Here is a 23,755-nt window from a genome sequence, read left to right as displayed (position 1 = left end):
ACAGTAAACGGACTGACTTGTATGACGAAGAATTCACCATAGACTGACAGTAACGGACTGACTTGTAAGACGAAGAATTCGCCATAGACAGACAGAAAACGGACGGACTTGTAAGACGAAAAGTTCACCATAGATTGACAGTAAACGGACCGACATGTAAGACGAACAGTTCACCATAGATTGACAGTAAACGGACCGACATGTAAGACGAAGAATTCACCATAGATTGACAGTAAACGGACTGACTTGTATGACGAAGAATTCACCATAGACTGACAGTAACGGACTGACTTGTAAGACGAAGAATTCGCCATAGACAGACAGAAAACGGACGGACTTGTAAGACGAAAAGTTCACCATAGATTGACAGTAAACGGACCGACATGTAAGACGAACAGTTCACCATAGATTGACAGTAAACGGACCGACATGTAAGACGAAGAATTCACCATAGATTGACAGTAAACGGACTGACTTGTATGACGAAGAATTCACCATAGACTGACAGTAACGGACTGACTTGTAAGACGAAGAATTCGCCATAGACAGACAGAAAACGGACGGACTTGTAAGACGAAAAGTTCACCATAGATTGACAGTAAACGGACCGACTTGTAAGACGAAGAGTTCACCATAGATTGACAGTAAACGGACTGACGAACAAAAACCGAACAAACATATATCTCACCATGGTGCAAGGCTGTGATACCTAGAGGTGTTATAAGAGGATCCTCATCAAATGGGAGGAGAATCAAAACAAAATCATCAAGGTTCACCTCATACGTTATATTTGTACCTAAAATAGACAAACGTAAATGTTAGATTTATGTTCAAATACCAAGAACACACATGATTACTTAGATTTGAATTAAATAATGCTAACCTTGTGAAACACACCAGGATAGAATAGTTTCATCGCCGAGAGCTTTGGGTGTTATTGGATATTCTGGATGAAGTGATAGCAAAGAGGAGTCATTCCATGAGAGTTCATTGATGTCATCTTGGATCGTAATCCACGACTGAAACAATACAGGTGTCTTTTAGGATTCATACTGCCATAAGTGTTTATACCATGGATATGCTTGTATACAAGTATTTCAGCCAAAATCATTCATATTTATTTTCCCTGGCCATAGACCAATTTCGTTTGGTAATAAGATAGGCCTATGGCAAATTTAATTAACATATAGCATCTTCTGATAAAAATGTGCCCTATCTCTTTGAAAGATACTTTTCATTGAACTGATTAGCAGTACTGACCTCAATAGCCGGGTCACCATGTAAATTATCTCCCTTTCAGTGACCTCGTATCTCATTAGGGATTAAATTAAGGTATATTCAGAACTTAGTAATCAGTACTATATAATTTGTTCAAGTCTTGACACAACACATTATATTTTCATACCTGAATGCGATCCCATTTTCAGTGATTAATTATTTTCTCTGATTTGATTGGGAAAATAAATATATTATATCAGCGCATACTTGAACCCGACAGACTTCAATGTATGATAAATGATGTCGATATATAAATATATACAGTCATACAATACAAGCCTAGGTTGAATTCAATGACAATTAAGTGGCTTGATACAAAACCTTACTTGAACTCAAAACTCTGACTTCTGAATAGACAACGCAATACAGTAACATAGCTAACTTAAACCTCTCCTTGCAAGAAATAAATGAGATATACCAAATTCCCGACTTTCTTAATGGTAATTCATTAGAACGATATATATCAATTAGGCATTTGTGAAATATTAGCTATTTATGAACACATTAGGGATGAATTCACAAGAAGGTTATTGCTACTCTGGAAATTGAATCACACAGACAATTGGACCCTACATTCGTGCTTTTTAAATCGTGCAAGGATACAACTGTAATTACTTTATAAAACTACATAATTGCAGCCATCGTGAATGAACCATGAGTACACCCGTAACAGATACTTCCATCCAAAAAAAGACTTAAAGATATAACTCATCAAAATTAGAAGTCAAATTACAACCAAATGTACCCAATCAAAATAAGTATGCACACTACACACCTAACTTAACAGAACTGCCAGAGCCCTCTTCCCATCACGACTGTCAGAGTATTAAAATGAAAATAATAAAACATTGTACCAAACGAATACATTTAAATTCCCCATATTTAAACACTCCGGATAATATATTTATCTGTTCAAATTCTTAATCATTGTTGAGTTATCCCATAACTTACCACAAAATATGCATCACTAATTTCGTTATAAGCATACAATGTGACGGTATAAACACCGGCAGACTCCCATGTATAGTTAAATGATTTGTAATTTGTTTCATTAAAGTCACCATTACCAAAATACCAGTTGTAAATTACTTCACTGCCACTATGCTCCAATATTTCTAAATTCACGTCTTTGCCTGTGATGCCTACAAAATATTAAAATTGCAATAAAAGTTCTGATTGCCTTGACACTTGAATTCAACACGAATTGTATGTAAAACTACTTCTAAACGCAGTTGTTCAGTATAATATGGAGAGAAAAAAACATATTCTGTCGATTATTTCAGTAACTTAGGATGATTGGATCTGGTTCACAAAGTGCAAAATCGTCAATACCCAAATCAAGAACTCAAGTTGATCATTATTTATATATTTATTCGCTGAGACAATGAACAAAAATGGCGGTCTAGATAATGTATTAAGACAAATATCCCACATATGACATTAAAGCCGCAAACAAGTTGGTGTGCAGCAGATAAATTCCTACCTGTTTGTGGATTCACAAATTCCAAGTTGTTGATGTTAGTCTGTATTTTCATCTCATGTATTTTTATTCTGGAGGAAATATCGTTAGTGATGTTTATAGTTATGTCTTGTCGCTGTGTGTTTTCATCTGTGTAGTTGTGGAGCAGTCTTATTGTAGCTGGTCTTATAACGTGCGCCCGCAGAGAATGTTTATATGCGTGAGGTACTGAGCTAGATGCGACTGCGGTGTAACCAATGGCGTTTCGGAGATCCTGACTTGAGCTACTTAGTAGAAACTCAGGCCCATCTTTCGATGGATCCGCGGAGACGTATCCAATCTGTCCTTCGTTGCTGTTGTACCACGCAATGACATCACCTTGCTGTACTGCAATCTGGTTGATCTGAGCCAATGCAATGTATTGCTTACCAGTTGATTCAATATTATACTCAAACACGGATATGCCTTTGTAATCCACGGGTTGGTTGCTGAAGATCTTGTCGTTAACTAGTGAATTGTCACTGGACTTCACACATTTTCTTTTACTAAAACTAAAATGCCCGACCGAATCGCAAGATTTAGACCAGAAATCTGTCAAGTTTTTACACGTGGTTCCCACGGGAATGCAACTGTGTGTTCTGTAACAGAATTGTAAATTTGTAGGGCAGTTTGGTCGATACACCTAAAAAGAAGTGAAATTGTACACGTCAGACAATGAAATATGAGTACCAATAACGTAAATGTCAGACAATATATTTTGAGGTACACTGATGTAAAAGTCATACAATCTATTACTCCCCCCCAATGTACACGCAATAAAATCGGATATTACCGACACTATAGTACACTTAACTGAGTCGAATATGAGCACTTCTAATGTGTACGTCAGACAATAGAACATAAGTATAACTGATGTGAAAGCCAAACAATCGAATATGAACACCACCAATGTACACGTCAGACATAGGCATCAATACAGTGCACTTCAGACAATACTTTGAATAAATTCACTAACTATACGAAATAATCAAATATAAATATTTTTATATTATAGTATTATTAATACCTCTATTTTACGCTTCAGACAATAGATCACAACAACATCACAATGAAGTGAAGAGAGCCACTAATGTAAAAGTGAAACAATATAATTCACTGAGTTATTGAAATTACACTACCTGTAAATAGACGTTGCCTGTGGCTATGGCGTTTATCTCCCATCCCACCAGTTTTCCATCCTCTTTTATAAGTTGGTTTACTAGAAGGAATATTGTATTTGCTGGTTGGTTGTTGAGCGTAATATCAGGTTCATCTAGGTCCCCATACCAAACTACCTCAGCATCTGCAAATAGTTTCAGATATATTCACTTAAATGTGTAAAATAAGATCGCAGTAGTAAACTAATGGGAGCATGCTATCAGGAAACATGTCATCGGTAACTTGAAAATAAAAATACTTTCATGTTGATAAGACATTCCAGTGATCTAGAATGATTTGGCGGATTCTGGCGAATTCTGGCTATGTAATGCTATAGATTACACATATTCACTCTGTAATTCAACGTATTTCAGCATAATAAACGAGTACTGAGTCGACTCAACATTTGAAAAATATAAAAATTAACTAAATGCGCTTCTCTGAAGGCCGGCTACCTTGAATCTATCTTTTATGAAAGTTATACATTTGGGATACAGGAAATTGAGACTTTATAACAAACTAACCAGAAACCTCCATGTCAATAATTCTTCCATCACTAAAATTGACATTAGCGGACATGTTTGTTCCTTGGTCTATCTTGATGTCACAAAGGAACGCTGTGTTTACTTCAATAGATAATGGACACACAAAGGTAATATTTCCAATCGGTGTTTCTACTTCTATTGCCACGCTGTCCACCTCCACCGTTGACCATTTATCAATTCCCGTTGCTTCAATGGCGGCTTTTCCGGGTTTTCTACAAGGTAAATTCATTGACGTTACATAATGATAAATGAAACCGCTTCACTTTCTAATAAGACGTAATAAAATACACATTAAAATCAACAGACATGGTTATACGTATTTATAAATCCAACTGTTTTTCAATCAATTTCACTCGAGATAACTGGATTGGCTCAGTTAGTACATTTCTTCATTCCGCAACAAAGACGACAATTTGTTTTGGAAAAAATATGTCAAATATCAGTTAAGTGACCAACGATATATGAATATCTTATAACTTTCTTAAAAACTGCATTGACGCATTTGTCACGTAGTTGGAGTCACATCTAGTACATTTAATTCACAGTTTAACAGAACAAAAATCACCGCATGAAGTTCTTTATTGTTTATCATATTACCATTAAATGCATGCAACCAATTAATAGTATGATAGATATTAATAGTTGAAACCTTGTCATATATTATCGTTATGAACACAACTTCACAACATGAACTGAGTGGTGGTGTATATTTATATGATGTACTGTGAATATAAACTTAAGTACAACCTACTTGAATACGTGATATACAGTGTCTTCACTGGTAGGACCAATAGAATAACCATCGCTTAAATCTAAGTTGTACGAGATGTCTTCACCACGTGTTTCATTCACCTGGATACTTGTGTTGTCATAAGTACTAATTAAACCTATCGAAACAAAAAAATAATATTTAGAGATTTGATATTAGAGATTGTTTGCGTCCAATACCAGAGATACTGTGTGATATTGCCTCAAGCAAGTTTATCTGGTATTAGGCGCGATTGACCCTTGTGCAGTTGTCAGCAAGAAAATAGGGAAAAGGAAAAAATAGGCCATCAAGAAAAGTAGAGGGCCGAGACCAGTGACAGCAGTAGAGTGTATATAGTGCTGGTACTTCACTTGAATAGTCCTTGTTCCATGGCTTTCTTTGGGTTCGTTCGTTTTGTTTGACGTGTTACCCTTGTATGCGATCTATGCACACATTATTGAAATGATCATAGTTTTAACCTTTTTATTATATTTTGTACCCGAGATATCCGAGATACCCTAATATGCACTGACTAAGTTGGAAAACGCGTTGAAAATTCAGTTAATTTTGAGAATTTCATTTAACTAAATCATGACTCTATCAACGGAGATGTGTGAAAACAAAATGTACGTTATGTTGTTTCATTATTGCAAATACAAATTAAAAAAAAACAAGTTGCTAGTCCAATAGTCTGGGCTGTGGTTTTAGAACATTGGCCCAGATCGAACCGAGACTAAAGTGGAACACACAAACAGACGAATTCGTCAAAATGACGCTCTAAACCAAAGACGTATGACCCAGGGCAAGATCCAAGATAAATGACACTGCATCATACTTATGGTCAATTGCTGACCGTGATTGCTTACAAGGCTGGGCAATAAATTATGTTCGATTTCATATTTTATAAAACGCTATATGTTTATGGAAAAGTAAATGGGGCTTACAAGTATTGTGTCAGCAGCATTCGGTGTACTTCCCTTGACTACACGGCAATCGTCTAATCGTATAAAACGGCACAACATAACAGAGTACATCACAGCACAACAACAAAACTGGTACGTGTTTCGCAAGACAAATATCGATCCCGCTATGTCATATGTTCATTGTTGTATTGATTATTAAAAAAAGTGCAACTGATATTTAATATTGAAAATAATATTATTGATTAAAATAATAGTGCTTTTCCTGTTTTGTATCTATTAGTTATTTACAGTGAATAGAAGTGATGATTACATCCTCACGAGGTTCTGTGTACATTGTCCTGCCGTATAAAGCTAGGTTGATTATAATAAATCAATAACGATATTTCGTCTGAAAAATGATCAATATTAAATTCAATATTATTTGTTTGCTGTCAAGAAGAAACATTTGATATTATGAACTTTAATAAGGCACGTCTGTGAGCGTCACGAGACTGTTGCTATGGTGCAAAATAAACATAATACAATAATATTCTACTATGTAACAACACTTCAAAACCAAGGGATAAGTGGTAGTAAAAACATTTAATGTTTTACTGAATTTCAAAATATTGGTAATATTTGGAATTTTTAAAAATTTTTGAAAGAAAGTAATTTGTGATAACGAAATTCAATTCAAAAAGCATTTCTCGCGTATGTTCATTAAGTTAAAACAGCCCAATCCATTATTGCAACACAATACTCATTCATAATTACCGATTATAATATATTGCATAAACTATATTATTAGTAATTGATCATGCTGTTCTATTTAAATTTAGTGAACATAACTTGTTTCAAGTGATATGTATAGAAATCTTCATGGCGACGTTCCTCATCTAGATGAATAATTTTGCACATATGGTCAAAGAAGGGAAATGGGTTCTAAACAATCAATATGAATGATCGGGTTTAAAATCTCTTGAAGTTGACATAATATACCTAAACACGTTTAAGATACTTGCCATCATATGCAATAATTTCGAATCCACTCAATAATTCAGCTGTCTTGAACACGTCATTATACAGTTCACCTCCACATGTGGTTTCCCTGTCACCAGAACACGGATGATCACAATAAGTTGGATCGGCGTTACGGTGGGTACCGTATGTATTGGAACAGAAACACAGTTCACCTTGTTGTACCCCAGCATAACTGTAACATTCCGAAAAAAAAAACATTCAGATTATTTGCGCGAATGAATTGATTTTAAAAATTCAGTTCAATCAACAATTGTCAATATAAATAACATAAATATGCATACCTGGTTTTAGGAAATATTTGGATGGTGAATGCAAAATTTGTGAACGCAAAAGACGAAATTTCATTCAAATGGGCTAGCTTGACTCTGATGGATACAATAATTCAAAATTTACAAATGAATTTGAATAATTTAAGACGAGGTGAATTATGCCATGTGACATAAAAGATTGTAAATACAGTATTTTACTCCTTTTTGTTCGCGAAAGCTTTTTGCCCAGTACAATACTACGTGGTACAGACCCAAAGCTATTTTATATACATATATATATATATATATATACAATATATCGTCTCCAATCATTGAGATACGCATGAACGCAAATGCTTTAATGAGTATGTTTTGTATTCTGTTTTACGGGACGGGGAATTGAAATAATGGCCAAGTATTGCTCAAATCATTTTACACGTAATTGGGGTTTCCAAATGTATAGATCTTAAAAATAGGCACCTGAATAAACAGAACAAAACTCACTACATGACGTTCTGTATTGTGTATCATATTACCACTAAATGCATTCAACCAATTAATAGTATGATGAATTTAATAGTATATTATAGTTACGAACACAATCTCACAGTGAAACTAAAATGCTCTCAAATAACATAGTTACACTGAAAATTTTACAACTTACTGCAGCATTTCTCAATGTCCACAACAATATTCCAGTGATATAGATACATATGTATAACTAAATATGAGACGGGACTTACTAGAAACCTCGTTCGCCGCACAGTTCGATGCATATACCAGGAGTTATCTTTTGGTGGTCGTATTTTGCAGCCGATCTAGCAAACTCGCGATTATTCGGCTCATCATTGTGACAACCATAATAATCTGATGTTAAATAGATTATATAGCAGTAAATAAATACCACCTAAACAACGTATTGTACATTTTCACATAGTTGCAGCCTAGTTATACATTACACAGAAGAATGCATAGTGACAATATATATATACATGTATCGGATACACCCGATTGGCAGGTTGTTTCTTTAGAAAGTCACCACTATATACTATAACTGGAATTTGAAATAGTACGCAAATCACTGAAGAAGTACTAGAAAGTGTTGAAGCGTCTTACCATATTGGGTAAACAAAACTTGAACTGAATAAGCTCTGTTTTCAGACCCATCATTGAATGTCAATGTATCGCCTACGTTGGTATTAGAATATTCATAGCTGTTATGGATGGCCCATTTCGTCAATGTACTGTCCACTGAACCTATTTCATAAGACAAAGCAGACGACTCGAATCGGAAACCGATGACGTCACCAGGAAGAAAATCAAACTGATTTAATTCATCGACAAGCACTGTTGTTTCCTCGGTGATTGGGTTATCTGCCGAGATGAGCGTTTCGCCGACCAATCGGAACTGGTCTACATTCCCAGAGACCGGACGGTATATTCCGACTTTAAACGCGTTATCCGCGGCGCTAAAAAATCTCCACCCTGTGACCCTACCATAACAAGGTATCGGTAAACCACATATCACCATAGCAAACGATGCACCGTCAACATTTCCTCGATTTCGCACTTCTTGGCCGTATTCTTGCACTGGACACACAACTAAAATCAAATGAATCAAGATTAGATAATTCAAGTCTATTCTATTTTCTATTTCTAATTTAATCACTTGCAAATAAATCCATCAATTGATTATTCCAATAATAATGCCGAGTTAATATACAAACACTGATAACGGTGGAACATTTCAACTAAATAACTCTTATTGTAAAACACTTACGTTGATTTTCAACAAGGGCTTCTATTCCATATGCCCTGGTAGCAGTATTTATGACGTGTTTAATCGTACCATATTCCCAGTCCGCTAAATAATCATCTGTAGTTATTGCAACATAGCGAACTAACCGAGCCTCTGTTCCAAGATCATACCCAAACGGAGGGCCAAACCATCTCATACCTATTACGTCTCCATCAGCGAATGGGATCGTTTGCAATTCAAGCAGCTGCACGATTGTTTCACCAGTTGTTGTCACAACAATTTTGTTTTCTCCAACCAACGAGTAATAATCGTCTTGCATTCTTCTCCACACGCCGACTTTAAACACTGTATTCTGGGTTGCCCAAAACCGCCATCCAACTACTGTACCATAGCACGAGAAAGCGGAACTGTCCAGGAGTATGAGTTGGTTTTCAGAACTACTCGTATCCGTTCGTTGGATGATCGAAGCTTGGCCATGAGTGGCGTTCGAACAAAGGTTGTACTCTGAAAGGCATTATTAGAACACTTGCAATTAGTTTAGTTTTAAGTGAGATTATTTAAAATTGCAATAGTTTCTGGGCAATTATATAGAGAGATTATAAGACATTATAAGGCAATAATTGTATATACAAAACGTATACACTTACCTGCTCGAACAGAAATATGCACGAACAGCTGAAATAAAATAGAGAAAAGGCCAATTACAAGAACGAAAACACAAATAATGAGCAATATTAAAATCTTTTTCTTTTGAATAACAAATACTATATTGATATTAACCGTTTAATGTGGATCAAATTATTGTAATATTGTGTAGATGTCAAATCAAAAAATAAACTTTTAATCTCCACGGGACAGCAACGACCTTCATATAGCGATGTTGCTATATACTAGTAGCTTGTTCTCTCATATACTGTCGTGACGTTCATATTTGTTAACCCAACCCACCAATGTACGAAATATAACCCTGCTGTAGAACAAATAGCAAAATATGTACAATGTAATGTGACTGCATTCAGTAATTCAATTTTGCTTACCTGTAACACGAAAAAAGTCAGAATAAGCATTTTAAATTTATGCTATTTTCTGTTTCACATGATGGAATGTCGCAGTGCAGAGTCTCCTTTGCTCCAGAAAACGGCCAGTGATCGTGACCAATGCTGTACTCTGGTGTTCCATTTGTTATTGCTCGCCCTATGTGGTATAGTATTATACACGCTTATCTTCCACGATCTCTTCAATTTCCAAGGGGTAAATTGACAGTAGGTGGGTTAGCCATGAGAACATACAGCTGCCATGCATTCATATTTGATAGTATTATGTTAATAATAAGACATCATTAATGGCAGACCAATCGATAGTTACATGTTGACACACTAATTAAAATGTCAACTATGTAGCTGACTTGTATTGTTCCCCATGCCTTAACGTTCGAAGCGACGTCCACATACAATATATCTAGAAATAACATACAGCTCTCTACTCCTGAACTCAATTATTTTCGCATATTTCTAGAGCAAAGTACCATTATGTAATCAATCATTCATTAAGTATTTTGTTAATGCAAAATATGTTCGTTTGTTACAACATATAAATTACGTATTAGGTGAAGGTGGCGTAATTTAACGTATAATGAGATGGTTATTTCCTTATTCAAGAAATACTTTTGATATTTTATGATGTTCTGTTATTGAACTCAAATATCTCAACGGTTAGTAACATATCAAACACCAGGATGTTAAAGAATTAATTATATGTACTCTATTATGATGTTATCTCAAATTGTAAGTGCAACTGGTAATCAAGATACATGGTGAAATACCACGTGGCCTAATGCAGTTTAATACTCATTTGGTGAACGATGGTAATGGTTCGAATAACATGCGGTTTACATTTTTGTCTTGAAAGCTGTTCAAGCATATGTGAAAGCAAAGTCACCAACGACGTTTCAATCTAAACACCAAACTATAAATGTTTCACAAAGTAATAATGTATAATATGCATTTGTGTTCATGGAACTAACTAAGACACTTTTTCCCAAACTGTTTAATTTGAAGCACTTCAGAAAACACACACATGAAGTGCTTCAACTTAAACCACGTGACTATGCATGATTCATAAGTGTTTATCTACATGACACTTCTGTATGTATGTATGTAATTACAGCTTAATTATTAGAAACAAATACCCGCACATAAATTTATTGAGTTCAGTATTTTCAATAATATACAACTTTATACATTCCTGTATTTTGTTCATGCTATTTACCTGTCATAAGTACAGTAAACAATGAGATTACACATACGCCGTTTTGTTATCAATGCTCGAGTTTCTAAACTGGCTGATGCAGCGCGAGACAGGCCTTAATTTCCTTTAATCTAATCAACAGATTGATTTTATTCATAGTTCTTATTATATTGGTGGAGGTCAATGTTGAAGCCATCTAATATACCACACCTGTATTACCACAAACCTGTGCAAATTTGTGTATGATCTAAACGAGCCCCTTTAAATCTTAATTATTTAACTATTATTTTGAAATGTCATAAATACGATACAATATGAAAACTAATATTAAACAATAATTTGGTTTGTTATTTCTTTTGTGAGATACCTTTCGTAAACGACAGTGTTCTCAATAAATACTATTATATTTTGCATTAATTTAATGCCGACATCTCCAGAGAGATGACACAGGTCACCAAATAATATAGAAAGGTTAGGCAGAATTTGTAGAAAAGTTCAATTAGTATTACTGGTGTGTGGTCATATGTTCATTTCCACATTATATGTGCCTTTCATTAATATCATCAACCCAAAATAATATTTGACATCACATATTTAAGATTCAGATATTACATTTCTCAAAACAATAATGATAACATTTTTAAAAGTGTTGTGACAATAAACACTTTTTAATATATATTCCTGGTGGAAATACTTTATAATACCTCTTCCTTATTTCACTTCAATAGTCAATTCATTCCATTTTTGATTTCACTATTCTACCCCCTTTAAACGTATCTAGTTCACTGACTCCCTAAACCTTCACTAGTCTATCCAGTCCCTAAACCTTCACTACTCCATCCAGTCCCTTCTTAACTTCACTAGTCCAATCCTGTCCTTTTTTAACTTCACTAGTCCTCCCTGTCCCTCCTTAACTCCACTAGTTCACCTTTCAACCTTCACTACTCCATCCAGTTCTTACTTAACCTCGCTAATCCACCCAGTTCCATCTTAACCTCACTAATCCCGCTGTCAAATTTTAACCCCACTAGTCAACCCTGTCCATTTTTAACTCCACTAATCCATCCAGTCTCTTCTTAACTTCACTAATCTAGCCTGTCCATTCTTAACTTCAATAGTCTACCCTGTCCATTTTTAACTACACTAGTTCATCCAGTCTTTTCTTAACTTCACTAGTTCACCCTGTTCTTTTTTAACTTCACTAATCCACCCTGCCCCTTTTTATCTGCACTAGTTCACCCTGTCCCTGCGTAACTTCACTAGTTCACCCTCATTCTCTACCATCAGTCACAGGGACCTCTGTAGGTCTCATGGGACTAATCAATCAATGACTGCTCGTTAAATGCCTTGCAAGAACCAATGAAATTTTTTAAATATATTTTTTCTCAGGTGCTCCCTAATCACCTGGGTCAAAGGTGAGACCAACATGTGGTCTTTTGTTTACTACTTAGCGAATGTGTACCTGTGGGTTTATTCTGTGTGTATTTGTATGTTCTAATCTTGGTGTTTTTCCAGTGATTTTTCTAGGTGCAATCCAAATGCAGTAGGTGTGTCTTGTTTACCTGAGATTTGTAAGAGTTTGAGCTGGCCAACATGTTACTGGCATGTTGATTTCCCATTTTTGAGCCATGTTTTCAACTTTCTTTATCATTTTCATATAGCAATCTCATCATAAGTTAACATTGTCGTCTATGAACATTCGATTAGTGGTATGAGCCCTGAAGTGACAGTTTGCCTAGGACCACCTTAGATTGTTGTTTTGACCATAATTATGGCTCTATTCACTGGAATTTAGTCATTTTGGCAGATCTCATCTTACATAACCAAAGTTTACTTTGACCTAATTATTATAAGTTTTGACCTCTCTTGACCTTGCATAGATCTGATATTATGAGGTTGTGTGTTCAAGCACACATTTCATGAGATCAGCTCAATTTATTTGGCAGGTGTAGTGCAAAGTAACTAGGAATCTTTTTTATTTTTATTTTACCACTTTTCTTGCTTTGTATTCAACTATTTAGACACAATGAAGTAATTTTTTTATCCAGAAATGTCATATTTTGCTATGCGTTTCAACCATTTCTGTCAATTTCTTATATCTTGGTTGAAGATTTTGAAAATTTGTAATTCGGTATATTTTTTGCCCTAATCTTATTAATTTGATTTAGGTTGGGCTGTGGTCTGTAAATATAAATGTTTTTATTAAACTGGTCCAAAAATTGTATTCATTCATCAATGAATTATTCACGTCACCACTAATTTTAATGGCTCTAGGAATTGTGAGAAAAATGCTTAACCCCATTTTATGGGTTTTCTGTCTTATTTTCACATTATGGCAGACAATCTTAACAATTTGTAGTGCGGTCATTTCTAATGTACCTATTCAAAGTTTAATAAGGTCAAACTTCCAAATATTCAAATAAATTCTCCAAATTGTGTTGTGTATCTTGTCACTGACAAGAGATTTGCATACTGTCAGTATATTAGCCAAGCATTTCAACTCTTTCAATTTCACAATTATTGCTCTTTTCCCAGAATTTTTGTGAATAGTTTGCTAATTAATCCCATCTTGAGTTTATTATTGAACAGTGCTTGTAACCCCCCCCCCCCCCCCACCACCACCACCAATTAATCATAAATGCTGTGGATTTGAATTTAATTTGATCAGGGATGTGTAATATGAGTATTTTATATCTAGACCCTTTTCTGGTTTGCATATTTTTATTTATTTTTAAATCATAAAATTGTTTCTTTGAACTAATTTTTTTCACATAAGATTTGATTAAGCTTTTTATGTAGAGCAAATTCCATGTGTGGCCATGGTAAATCAAACCACTGTTGTGTTTTGGTATATCCAAGGTTGCCCGTCACAGGTCTCCGGCCTAAATGCAGATACCATGGAATTGTTTTTTTGTTTTTAATTAATTGGAGAAATAATGAGCTGATGAATTGAGACTTTTGATTCAGTAGAATTTTTTTTTTTATAATTATAGTGATAAACTACCTTTAATTGTCATAATTCTATGTATTATTTTATGAAATTAATTAAAATTACTAATCATGCCAAATGTTGGTCTGTACTTGTTTGTGGTGAATGAGAACATTATACTTTACAGTACTGCATCTAATAATCAGGCTTATATTCATTGCCTACCATCTAATTTGGTGTTATGCTGAGTGTGTATGTTGCCAATTTCTACAACTGGGTATAGGGCGCCACCAAGTGGTAGATTTTGATAAATAACTCCCAAGGTTTAAAGTTTGGGGATTTTTTTTGCATAAGAAATTACTCGTCTAATGATATTCCATCATATATAAGATCAACAAGAAGTTTATTAAACCTTCTTATTTCTTTTAACCATAACTTGTGCGCACAGTTACTGCGCATCTTCCTCCGCGCACTGAACCCTGAACTACATTTACATAAACACAGAAATGTAAACAAGCGAAAGCACGACCATCATTCACTGTTTTAGTTTTTCGACTGCTGGATTATTATTTTACATCATTATTATGCTGGATTATTATTTTACGGCTCGGAAGCCGTAGACCCAAAGCTGATAACATAATGGCCATCTTAGAATCGTATTTAGATAAGATTTCCTTATTTTGTTTTTAATAGTATTTTGTTATGCAATTGATGGAGCAATATTAAGAAATGTCATATCTGAACTCATGATTGCGGATAATTTGTTGGTTTTCGTAAAAACAGTTAAATTTTTAATTCAATTAATAATTACTTTTCTACATTGTCAAAAACTAAATTTTGTTGTTGTTATACATGATTTGAGACAGGAGTATGGAGTGTGTAATGCCAAGACGCTAATCCACCAGCTAGGCCAAAATAAATCTACACAAGCCATGGGTTGTGCAACAGAGGCAGCAGATGCAGTATGTCATTCTGTGTTAATTTTAATAAAACACTATCCATTCCCTGTAAATCCAGTAGACATATGTATCTACGTAGTTCCAGAAGAAGCTTTACCTTGAGGTACACAAGTACAACAAGAGTTAAGGACATTTATGAAAACCCTTGCACAATCATGCTATTGATTGAAAGGAATTAATTCATCACCATTTCATAGTGGCATTACTCGTGTCAAGATTGAAAACTGGAATTGCTTGCTAAAATGATAGTCAATTCTGATACAAGTACAATTAGGCAATATTCACAGTGATCAATATCTCATGTTTTACCATTTTTTTTCAAACCATAGGTTTTATTAGTGTATTTTTTTACTATCTTTTATACAAATTGTTTCTTTGCATGATAATGAAATTTAAAGTTAGAGTGCTAAATTGTTTTCTTAGTCATATGGTTATTGTACAAAGTCCCCTGTGTAGCCTCATAATCGTGATGCATGTCCAGTCAGTGAGCATTTATAGTAAAACATCTATAACTAGAGGCCATGACTTTAAATTTGGTCACGTCTGGATGTCAGAAATCTTACTTTTCAGTAATAAAGTTGTAAATATTTGGAGCACTTTACCCAGCAGTGTTGTTTTAGCACCAACAGTGGACTCTTTTAAAGCAAAATTGGGTAGACACTGGAGTAATTTATGATTGAAATACAATTATCGTGCTGATTAGTTTTCCTTCATGTAATGCGCAGTCTCAGACAGTAATAGTAACATTCAACTAAACAACGAATAGGTTTTAAGTGACCTCAAACATTGTATTATATATGTATAAGTATAAAACAAATTTTAACACAATGACAAGTTTCACATAGGATTACAATCTTTATTAATTACCATCATTACAATAAAAATACAATTCAATCACAACTTGTAACCTTGGGATTATAAATAAGTTTTTTGATATTTGGGGACTAATAAAGGTTACCAAGGACTATGGATATACAGACCTCTTCCATGTTGAGAAAACATTTTTAAATTGTGTACATGCACTTATTTATATATATTCTGTAAAGGAGAAATTGTTGAATTAATTTGAATACTAACAGGTTTATAAGTTATTGCTAATGTGATTATAAAGTAAAAGCACATTGATTGATGCAAATGTGTGGTATTATTAATTTATTAATGAATGGATAATGGGATTCTATTACATGTATACACTATAAAAATAAATTTTATTATGATAGTCTAACAAATGAATGATTTGAAATACTACTGTTGTCCAAATGTAGGCACTTGTTCAAGTGTAAACCTTGACCCTCCCAACCCTTAAGATAGAAGTCTACTCATGATTTCAAATACCCAGAATTTATCTATTTTTTAATAAATTGTACTTCTAAGCAATATAAGAATATTTTCAGGTTAATTATCGAGAAAATCATGGATGTATTTTAGTGAATAGTGGCCATTTTGGCAGTATTATAGTGCTTTTATCATAGGTTTCTATGACAGATATTATGCCATACCTCAAATTGTAGGCTATTTACATCGGCTAAAAAAAATAATATATTGTTTATGAGGGGGTACCTTTTGTTTTCCTGATTTTTTTAAAATATCTGGGTTTTAAAAAGTGATGAAAAATGCAACTTTTGCTTAATATTGCGCTCTATGGAATTGTTCTAAAAATAGCAATTTTTGAATAATATTAGGACAAGTTTCTCAAAATACAACACTGTTCACACAAAAGAATGCTATTTTATGGTGCCACAGGACAATAGCTCCACGATTTTACATAATAAACCAATGAACACTGTCATGCGATTTATGACCAAATTTCTCAAAAAATGCTGAGTAGGCTTCTACGTTAAATCAATACTTGTACCATTATTGGTCATGTGACCCTTGTCCTCGTTGCAACCGCACTTGTTTTGATATGCAAAGTGTAATTAATACAGATAACTATATAACATGTAAATTGCTGTTGAAATTCAGCCTTACACCAATGCAGACTAATATCTGTTGAAAATTTTAATATTTGTTCACACACTGAAAATTACTACCCTTTAAATTGGTCTTATCATACTTGACCTACTAATTGTGAACAACATTTACTGTATTAGCTCTGTCAAAAGTGCATCTTCAATAGAATCACATATAGACAAAAACAATAGACAAAACTTATTTATTTACACATATGTATGCGCTTCTAATAGAGCAAATATGGTATTAGATTTGAATTTATCAGGAGTTTCTCATGGAGTAAAGTACAGTAAAAGAGGTGTTACAAATTTAACACCGATACGATTATATCGAAGGTGCACTTAAAATATGGCAGTTGACTTAAAGACAATTAGTGCAGCACATACCTGGGGAGCACTGCTCTTTTGTGAATCCAAACACAGACAACATATATTGTTGTGCAATACATTATTATATTCTCTTGCATGCCAGGAGAATTCTTAGCAATATTTTGTAGCTGTAGTAACTGTGGTTACTAGTCCAGCTGTACAGCAGTCAGAGTACCACTCAATGCCATGAAAAGAACCATAATAAAAAAGTCAGTTGTGTGTTCATCTCTTTAAAAAAAGTTTTTACTCTGCGAAAAAAACCAAATGAGTCAAAATACAATATATGGAAAATGGTACTTGTAACGGAAAAATTTGAAAATGTAAGCACAAGCAACAACTAGAAACTGTGAAAGTTATTTTGCCCACTAACATTAGAATGACATACATGTAGCAGCTATAGACTGGCATTGCGGCCATCGCCAAAATGTGGACTGATGGCATTGCGGCCATCGCCAAAATGTGGACTGATGGCATTGCGGCCATCGCCAAAATGTGGACTTTGAAAGCATAGCATATACACTATTTATATCGCTTGTTACTAAAAACCGTGACTCACCGACCACCACTAGTAATTTGTTTTCCTTTTCTGTGTAAATTTTATTTAATAGGGAGCATTCCATAACCACAGAGCAGTGAACAGCAACACAACGGTGACGATTAATTTTACTATAGAAGAACGACCTAGCAACCGATGATAAACCTCAGACAACAAATAAATTTATTAGTTGTCTAAAGATTAACACACACAATCTACGGCTTGAACACCCGAATAGTATCTGTGCTGAATAAATAATGGTAAAGTTCTCCGAATTAACACTTACCTGTATATTGGGGATCATGATTTCACAATCGGATCGGAGGCTGCCATTTTAAAATCTCCCGGGGGGGGGGGGGAACTATTTACGCCTTGTAATCAATCCACAAAAATGTAGTCCTTTATCAAAATAGCCACACAGCACAGTAAAACATAATACTTTTACTATATTTATTTAAACCAACTACTTTATAAAGTATTTGAATCATTTTGATACTTTTTCCAGTTCAATTAATATAAGAACGCATTAATTTATCACAATTCTTGATAAAATCGCCGCCTGTGGTTGGCTGGTTCCCGCCTCAAATGTCATGGCGTACCAAGCCACAAGAGGCCGGTAACTAGTAACGGTTCTGGCATTCTGATTGGTACATCACTTTCTCGTTGCTTGTTCCATTTCCCTTAGTTACCTGACGTCAGCGCTTACGCTCGTGGCCGTTCAGGGGTTTCCTTTTGCTTTCGAAAGTTGGGCGAATAAAAAGAATTGTTTCTTTTGTTATAAATTTGCACAGAACATATCAAATCTGTAAATCTAAGCAGGCAGTATGTATGAGCATGGCTTTGTTGTAGCATTACAGACACGTTTACGCAAAACGGAACTTGGAATGTTTTCAAATTACGTCACCCAGTCGCGTTCCTTCCGGCCAGAAAACCGGCCCAAATGGAACAATATGGCGATTACTAGTTACCTGCGTCCCGTTGTGTCGTCACCGGAAGCGCTGTCCCAGCACAAGAAGACGCCGAACTGCAGCGTCAATGCCTGCGTCCTACCTGCCATTCGCAAAGGACGCCGGGAACCAGCGAACGCCTATGGTGGCAAGGGTTACCGCAGGATGGCGCGTGACCCTTGTTACGCAGGATGGTTCACCTGTCCCTTTTTAACTTCACTAGTTAACCCTGTCCTTTTTTAACTTCACTGGTCCACCGTCCCTTTTTAACTTCACTAGTCCATCCTGTCCACCCGGTTCTAACTTAACTTCACTGGTACACACTGTTCCCTTTTAACTCAACTAATCCATCCAGTCCCTTCTTAACTTCACTAGTCCACCCTGTCTCTGTTTAACTTCACTAGTCCATCCTGTTCCTTCTTAAATTCACTAGTTCATCCTGTTCCTTCTTAAATTCACTAGTCCACCCCGTCCTTTTTTAACTTCACTACTCCATCCTGTCCCTTCTTAACTTCACTAGTCCATCCGGTCCCTTCTGAACTTCACTAGTTCACCCTGTCCCTTTTTAACTTCACTAGTCCACCTTGTCCCTTTTTAACTTCACTAGTCCATCCTGTCCACCCAGTTGTTACTTAACTTCACTAGTCCACCCTGTCCTCTTTTAACTCCACTAGTCCATCCAGTCCCTTCCTAACTTCACTAGTCCACCCTGTCTCAGTTTAACGTCACTATTCATCCTGTCCCTTTTTAACTCCACTAATCCATTCAGTCCTTTCTTAACTTTCCCTTACTGATTTCACTAGTCCATCCTGTTCTTTTGTAATTTTACTAGCCCATCCCAGTCCCTTACTGATTTCACTAGTCCACCCTGTTCTTTTGTAATTTCACTAGCCCATCAAAGTCCCTTACTGATTTCACTAGTTTATCCTGTTTTTTTTGTAATTTTACTAGCCCATCTCAGTCCCTTATTGATTTCACTAGTCCATCCTGTTCTTTTGTAATTTCACTAGCCCATCCCAGTCCCTTACTGATTTCACTAGTCCATCCTGTTCTTTTGTAATTTCACTAGCCCATCCCAGTCCCTTACTGAATTCACTTGTCCATCCTGTTCTTTTGTAATTTCACTAGCCCATCCCAGTCCCTTACTGATTTCACTAGTCCATCCTGTTCTTTTGTAATTTTACTAGTCCATCCCGGTTCCTTACTGATTTCACTAGTCCATCCTGTTCTTTTGTAATTTCACTAGCCCATCCCAGTCCATCCTGTTCTTTTGTAATTTCACTAGCCCATCCCAGTCCCTTACTGATTTCACTAGTCCATCCTGTTCTTTTGTAATTTCACTAGCCCATCCCAGTCCCTTACTGATTTCACTAGTCCATCCTGTTCTTTTGTAATTTCACTAGCCCATCCCAGTCCCTTACTGATTTCACTAGTCCATCCTGTTCTTTTGTAATTTCACTAGCCCATCCCAGTTCCTCACTGATTTCAATAGTCCATCCTGTTCTTTTGTAGTTTCACTAGCCCATCCCAGTTCCTTACTGATTTCACTAGTCCATCCCGTTCTTTTGTAACTTCACTAGCCCATCCCAGTCCCTTACTGATTTCACTAGTCCATCCTGTTCTTTTGTAATTTCACTAGCCCATCCCAGTCCCTTACTGATTTCACTAGTCCATTCTGTTCTTTTGTAATTTCACTAGCCCATCCCAGTTCCTTACTGATTTCACTAGTCCATCCTGTTCTTTTGTAATTTCACTAGCCCATCCTAGTCCCTTACTGATTTCACTAGTCCATCCTGTTTTTTTGTAATTTCTCTAGCCCATCCCAGTCCCTTACTGATTTCACTAGTCCATCCTGTTCTTTTGTAATTTCACTAGCCCATCCCAGTTCCTTACTGACTTCAATAGTCCATCCTGTTCTTTTGTAATTTCACTAGCCCATCCCAGTTCCTTACTGATTTCACTAGTCAATTAGTTCTTTTGTAATTTCACTAGCCCATCCCAGTTCCTTACTGATTTCACTAGTCCATTCTGTTCTTTTGTAATTTCACTAGCCCATCCTAGTTCCTTACTGATTTTACTAGTCCATCCTGTTCTTTTGTAATTTCACTAGCCCATCCCAGTCCCTCACTGATTTCACTAGTCCATCCTGTTCTTTTGTAATTTCACTAGCCCATCCCAGACCCTTACTGATTTCACTAGTCCATCCTGTTCTTTTGTAATTTCACTAGCCCATCCCAGACCCTTACTGATTTCACTAGTCCATCCTGTTCTTTTGTAATTTCACTAGCCCATCCCAGTCCCTTACTGATTTCACTAGTCCATCCTGTTCTTTTGTAATTTCACTAGCCCATCCCAGACCCTTACTGATTTCACTAGTCCATCCTGTTCTTTTGTAATTTCACTAGCCCATCCCAGACCCTTACTGATTTCACTAGCCCATCCTGTTCTATTGTAATTTCACTAGCCCATCCCAGTCCCTTACTGATTTCACTAGTCCATCCTGTTCTTTTGTAATTTCACTAGCCCATCCCAGTCCCTTACTGATTTCACTAGTCCATCCTGTTCTTTTGTAATTTCACTAGCCCATCCCAGTTCCTTACTGATTTCACTAGTCCATCCTGTTCTTTTGTAATTTCACTAGCCCATCCCAGTCCCTCACTGATTTCACTAGTCCATCCTGTTCTTTTGTAATTTCACTCGCCCATCCCAGACCCTTACTGATTTCACTAGTCCATCCTGTTCTTTTGTAATTTCACTAGCCCATCCCAGACCCTTACATATTTCACTAGTCCATCCTGTTCTTTTGTAAATTCACTAGCCCATCCCAGTCCCTTACTGATTTCACTAGTCCATCCTGTTCTTTTGTAATTTCACTAGCCCATCCCAGACCCTTACTGATTTCACTAGTCCATCCTGTTCTTTTGTAATTTCACTTGCCCATCCCAGACCCTTACTGATTTCACTAGCCCATCCTGTTCTTTTGTAATTTCACTAGCCCATCCCAGTCCCTTACTGATTTCACTAGTCCATCCTGTTCTTTTGTAATTTCACTAGCCCATCCCAGACCCTTACTGATTTCACTAGTCCATCCTGTTCTTTTGTAATTTCACTAGCCCATCCCAGACCCTTACTGATTTCACTAGTCCATCCTGTTCTTTTGTAATTTCACTAGCCTATCCCAGTCCCTTACTGATTTCACTAGTCCACCCTGTTTCTTCATAAGTCATGTAGTCTCTACTTAACTTCACCACTAACTTAGTTTCTTCTTAAGGTAGAGTGCAGGTGCAGTTTACCTGACAGGTATTTTAATTAGTTAATTAGGAAACCAAGATGACCTCCCTTGTCCACAAAACTATATGTGTTTTTTTTCATGGACACTGTAGTTTGAAATATATACAAAAATGTGCTCTTTTGGTCAAAATTGATTTAAAAAATAATAGCTTCTAAACCATGCTTCTGTTTCCTGTCAACATTGGTTTACGGGTACATCTGTTTACTATGAAGAAAGTGCCGTCTTGAAAACTGTCTACCAGTTGTCAATTTTGCAGGGCAGCAACTCAAATTTCACTACTTCAAGTTTATGTATAAATTAACACCCAGACTAGTTGCTTTGAAGATAAACACATTGTCAATCATTTGTGAATATTTCAAAACAAAAGGGTAAAGTGTCTAGGAGCTATATTATTAGTTATGGGATGTGCACTAAAAAAGCTGAGATAATTGCTAATTTGCATAACAATTCACTCAGTATGAAGTTTGCTAATGCTCACAATTAAAATGGCTGTAACAGTTCCAAATTTAAATGTATTATCGTTTTGTAAAAAGTTAAATATAGTGCATATTATGGAGATCCCGTCATTTCTTTTTTTCACCATGTTTCTTTTTTATTATTTATGTACAGCCTTGCTAAATCTTGCTAAGCATTCAAAAGAGAGAATGTTTGCATCTGTTATCTATATTTTAAAATCGTCTTTTGAGTATGTTCCACTATGTATGTTTTAACAGTCTATAGCCAAGACTGTTTGGATAATAAAAAGCAAAAAAAAAAATCACTCCCAAGTGCCCACAAACCTGCATCTCTACCTTAAATACACTATTTCCTAAATACTGCTTTGTGGTTGTCATCTAATTATCCCCATCCATACATTCCATGGAAGCAACAAAACCTCTAACTTGAGAAAAGTATTAACAAAAAAAAACCGGAAAAGAACTAAAGTATGTATTTAAAGATCCTGACGCACTCAAATTTTTGTCTGACCTCCACAATGGATATGTTGTTGTCTGGCAACGCTTCTAACAATGGATATGTTGTTGTCTGGCAACGCTTCTAACAATGGATATGTTGTTGTCTGGCAACGCTTCTAACAATGGATATGTTGTTGTCTGGCAACGCTTCTAACAATGGATATGTTGTTGTCTGGCAACGCTTCTAACAATGGATATGTTGTTGTCTGGCAACGCTTCTAACAATGGATATGTTGTTGTCTGGCAACGCTTCTAACAATGGATATGTTGTTGTCTGGCAACGCTTCTAACAATGGATATGTTGTTGTCTGGCAACGCTTCTAACAATGGATATGTTGTTGTCTGGCAACGCTTCTAACAATATGTTTGTAACTTGCATTCCTATGAGTGCCTTA

At 35.7% G+C, this 23,755-nt stretch overlaps 1 protein-coding gene across 1 annotated transcript in view; it reads right to left on the bottom strand.

Moving 5' to 3' along the window:
- The window catches only part of LOC144345888 (polycystin-1-like), a 30,791-nt gene extending 20,547 nt beyond the window's left edge, over positions 1 to 10,244 (bottom strand). The window contains exons 1-13 of the mRNA XM_078006976.1: positions 10,215 to 10,244; positions 9,825 to 9,852; positions 9,199 to 9,681; positions 8,535 to 9,020; positions 8,162 to 8,285; positions 7,152 to 7,342; positions 5,231 to 5,366; positions 4,459 to 4,691; positions 3,916 to 4,079; positions 2,762 to 3,419; positions 2,230 to 2,420; positions 884 to 1,019; positions 689 to 796 (exon numbers count right to left, since the gene is read on the bottom strand). Coding sequence (XP_077863102.1) covers positions 689 to 796; positions 884 to 1,019; positions 2,230 to 2,420; positions 2,762 to 3,419; positions 3,916 to 4,079; positions 4,459 to 4,691; positions 5,231 to 5,366; positions 7,152 to 7,342; positions 8,162 to 8,285; positions 8,535 to 9,020; positions 9,199 to 9,681; positions 9,825 to 9,852; positions 10,215 to 10,244 — 2,968 coding nt within the window. The remainder of the gene's footprint in view (positions 1 to 688; positions 797 to 883; positions 1,020 to 2,229; positions 2,421 to 2,761; positions 3,420 to 3,915; positions 4,080 to 4,458; positions 4,692 to 5,230; positions 5,367 to 7,151; positions 7,343 to 8,161; positions 8,286 to 8,534; positions 9,021 to 9,198; positions 9,682 to 9,824; positions 9,853 to 10,214) is intronic.
- Positions 10,245 to 23,755: the final 13,511 nt, after the last annotated feature.

Source organism: Saccoglossus kowalevskii, chromosome 8 (assembly GCF_978046115.1).
Source record: "Saccoglossus kowalevskii chromosome 8, keSacKowa6.1, whole genome shotgun sequence".
Classification (NCBI taxonomy): Eukaryota; Metazoa; Hemichordata; class Enteropneusta; family Harrimaniidae; genus Saccoglossus; species Saccoglossus kowalevskii.
Note: the sequence above shows the minus strand (reverse complement) of the source record. Positions and strands in the feature narration are given on the sequence as shown.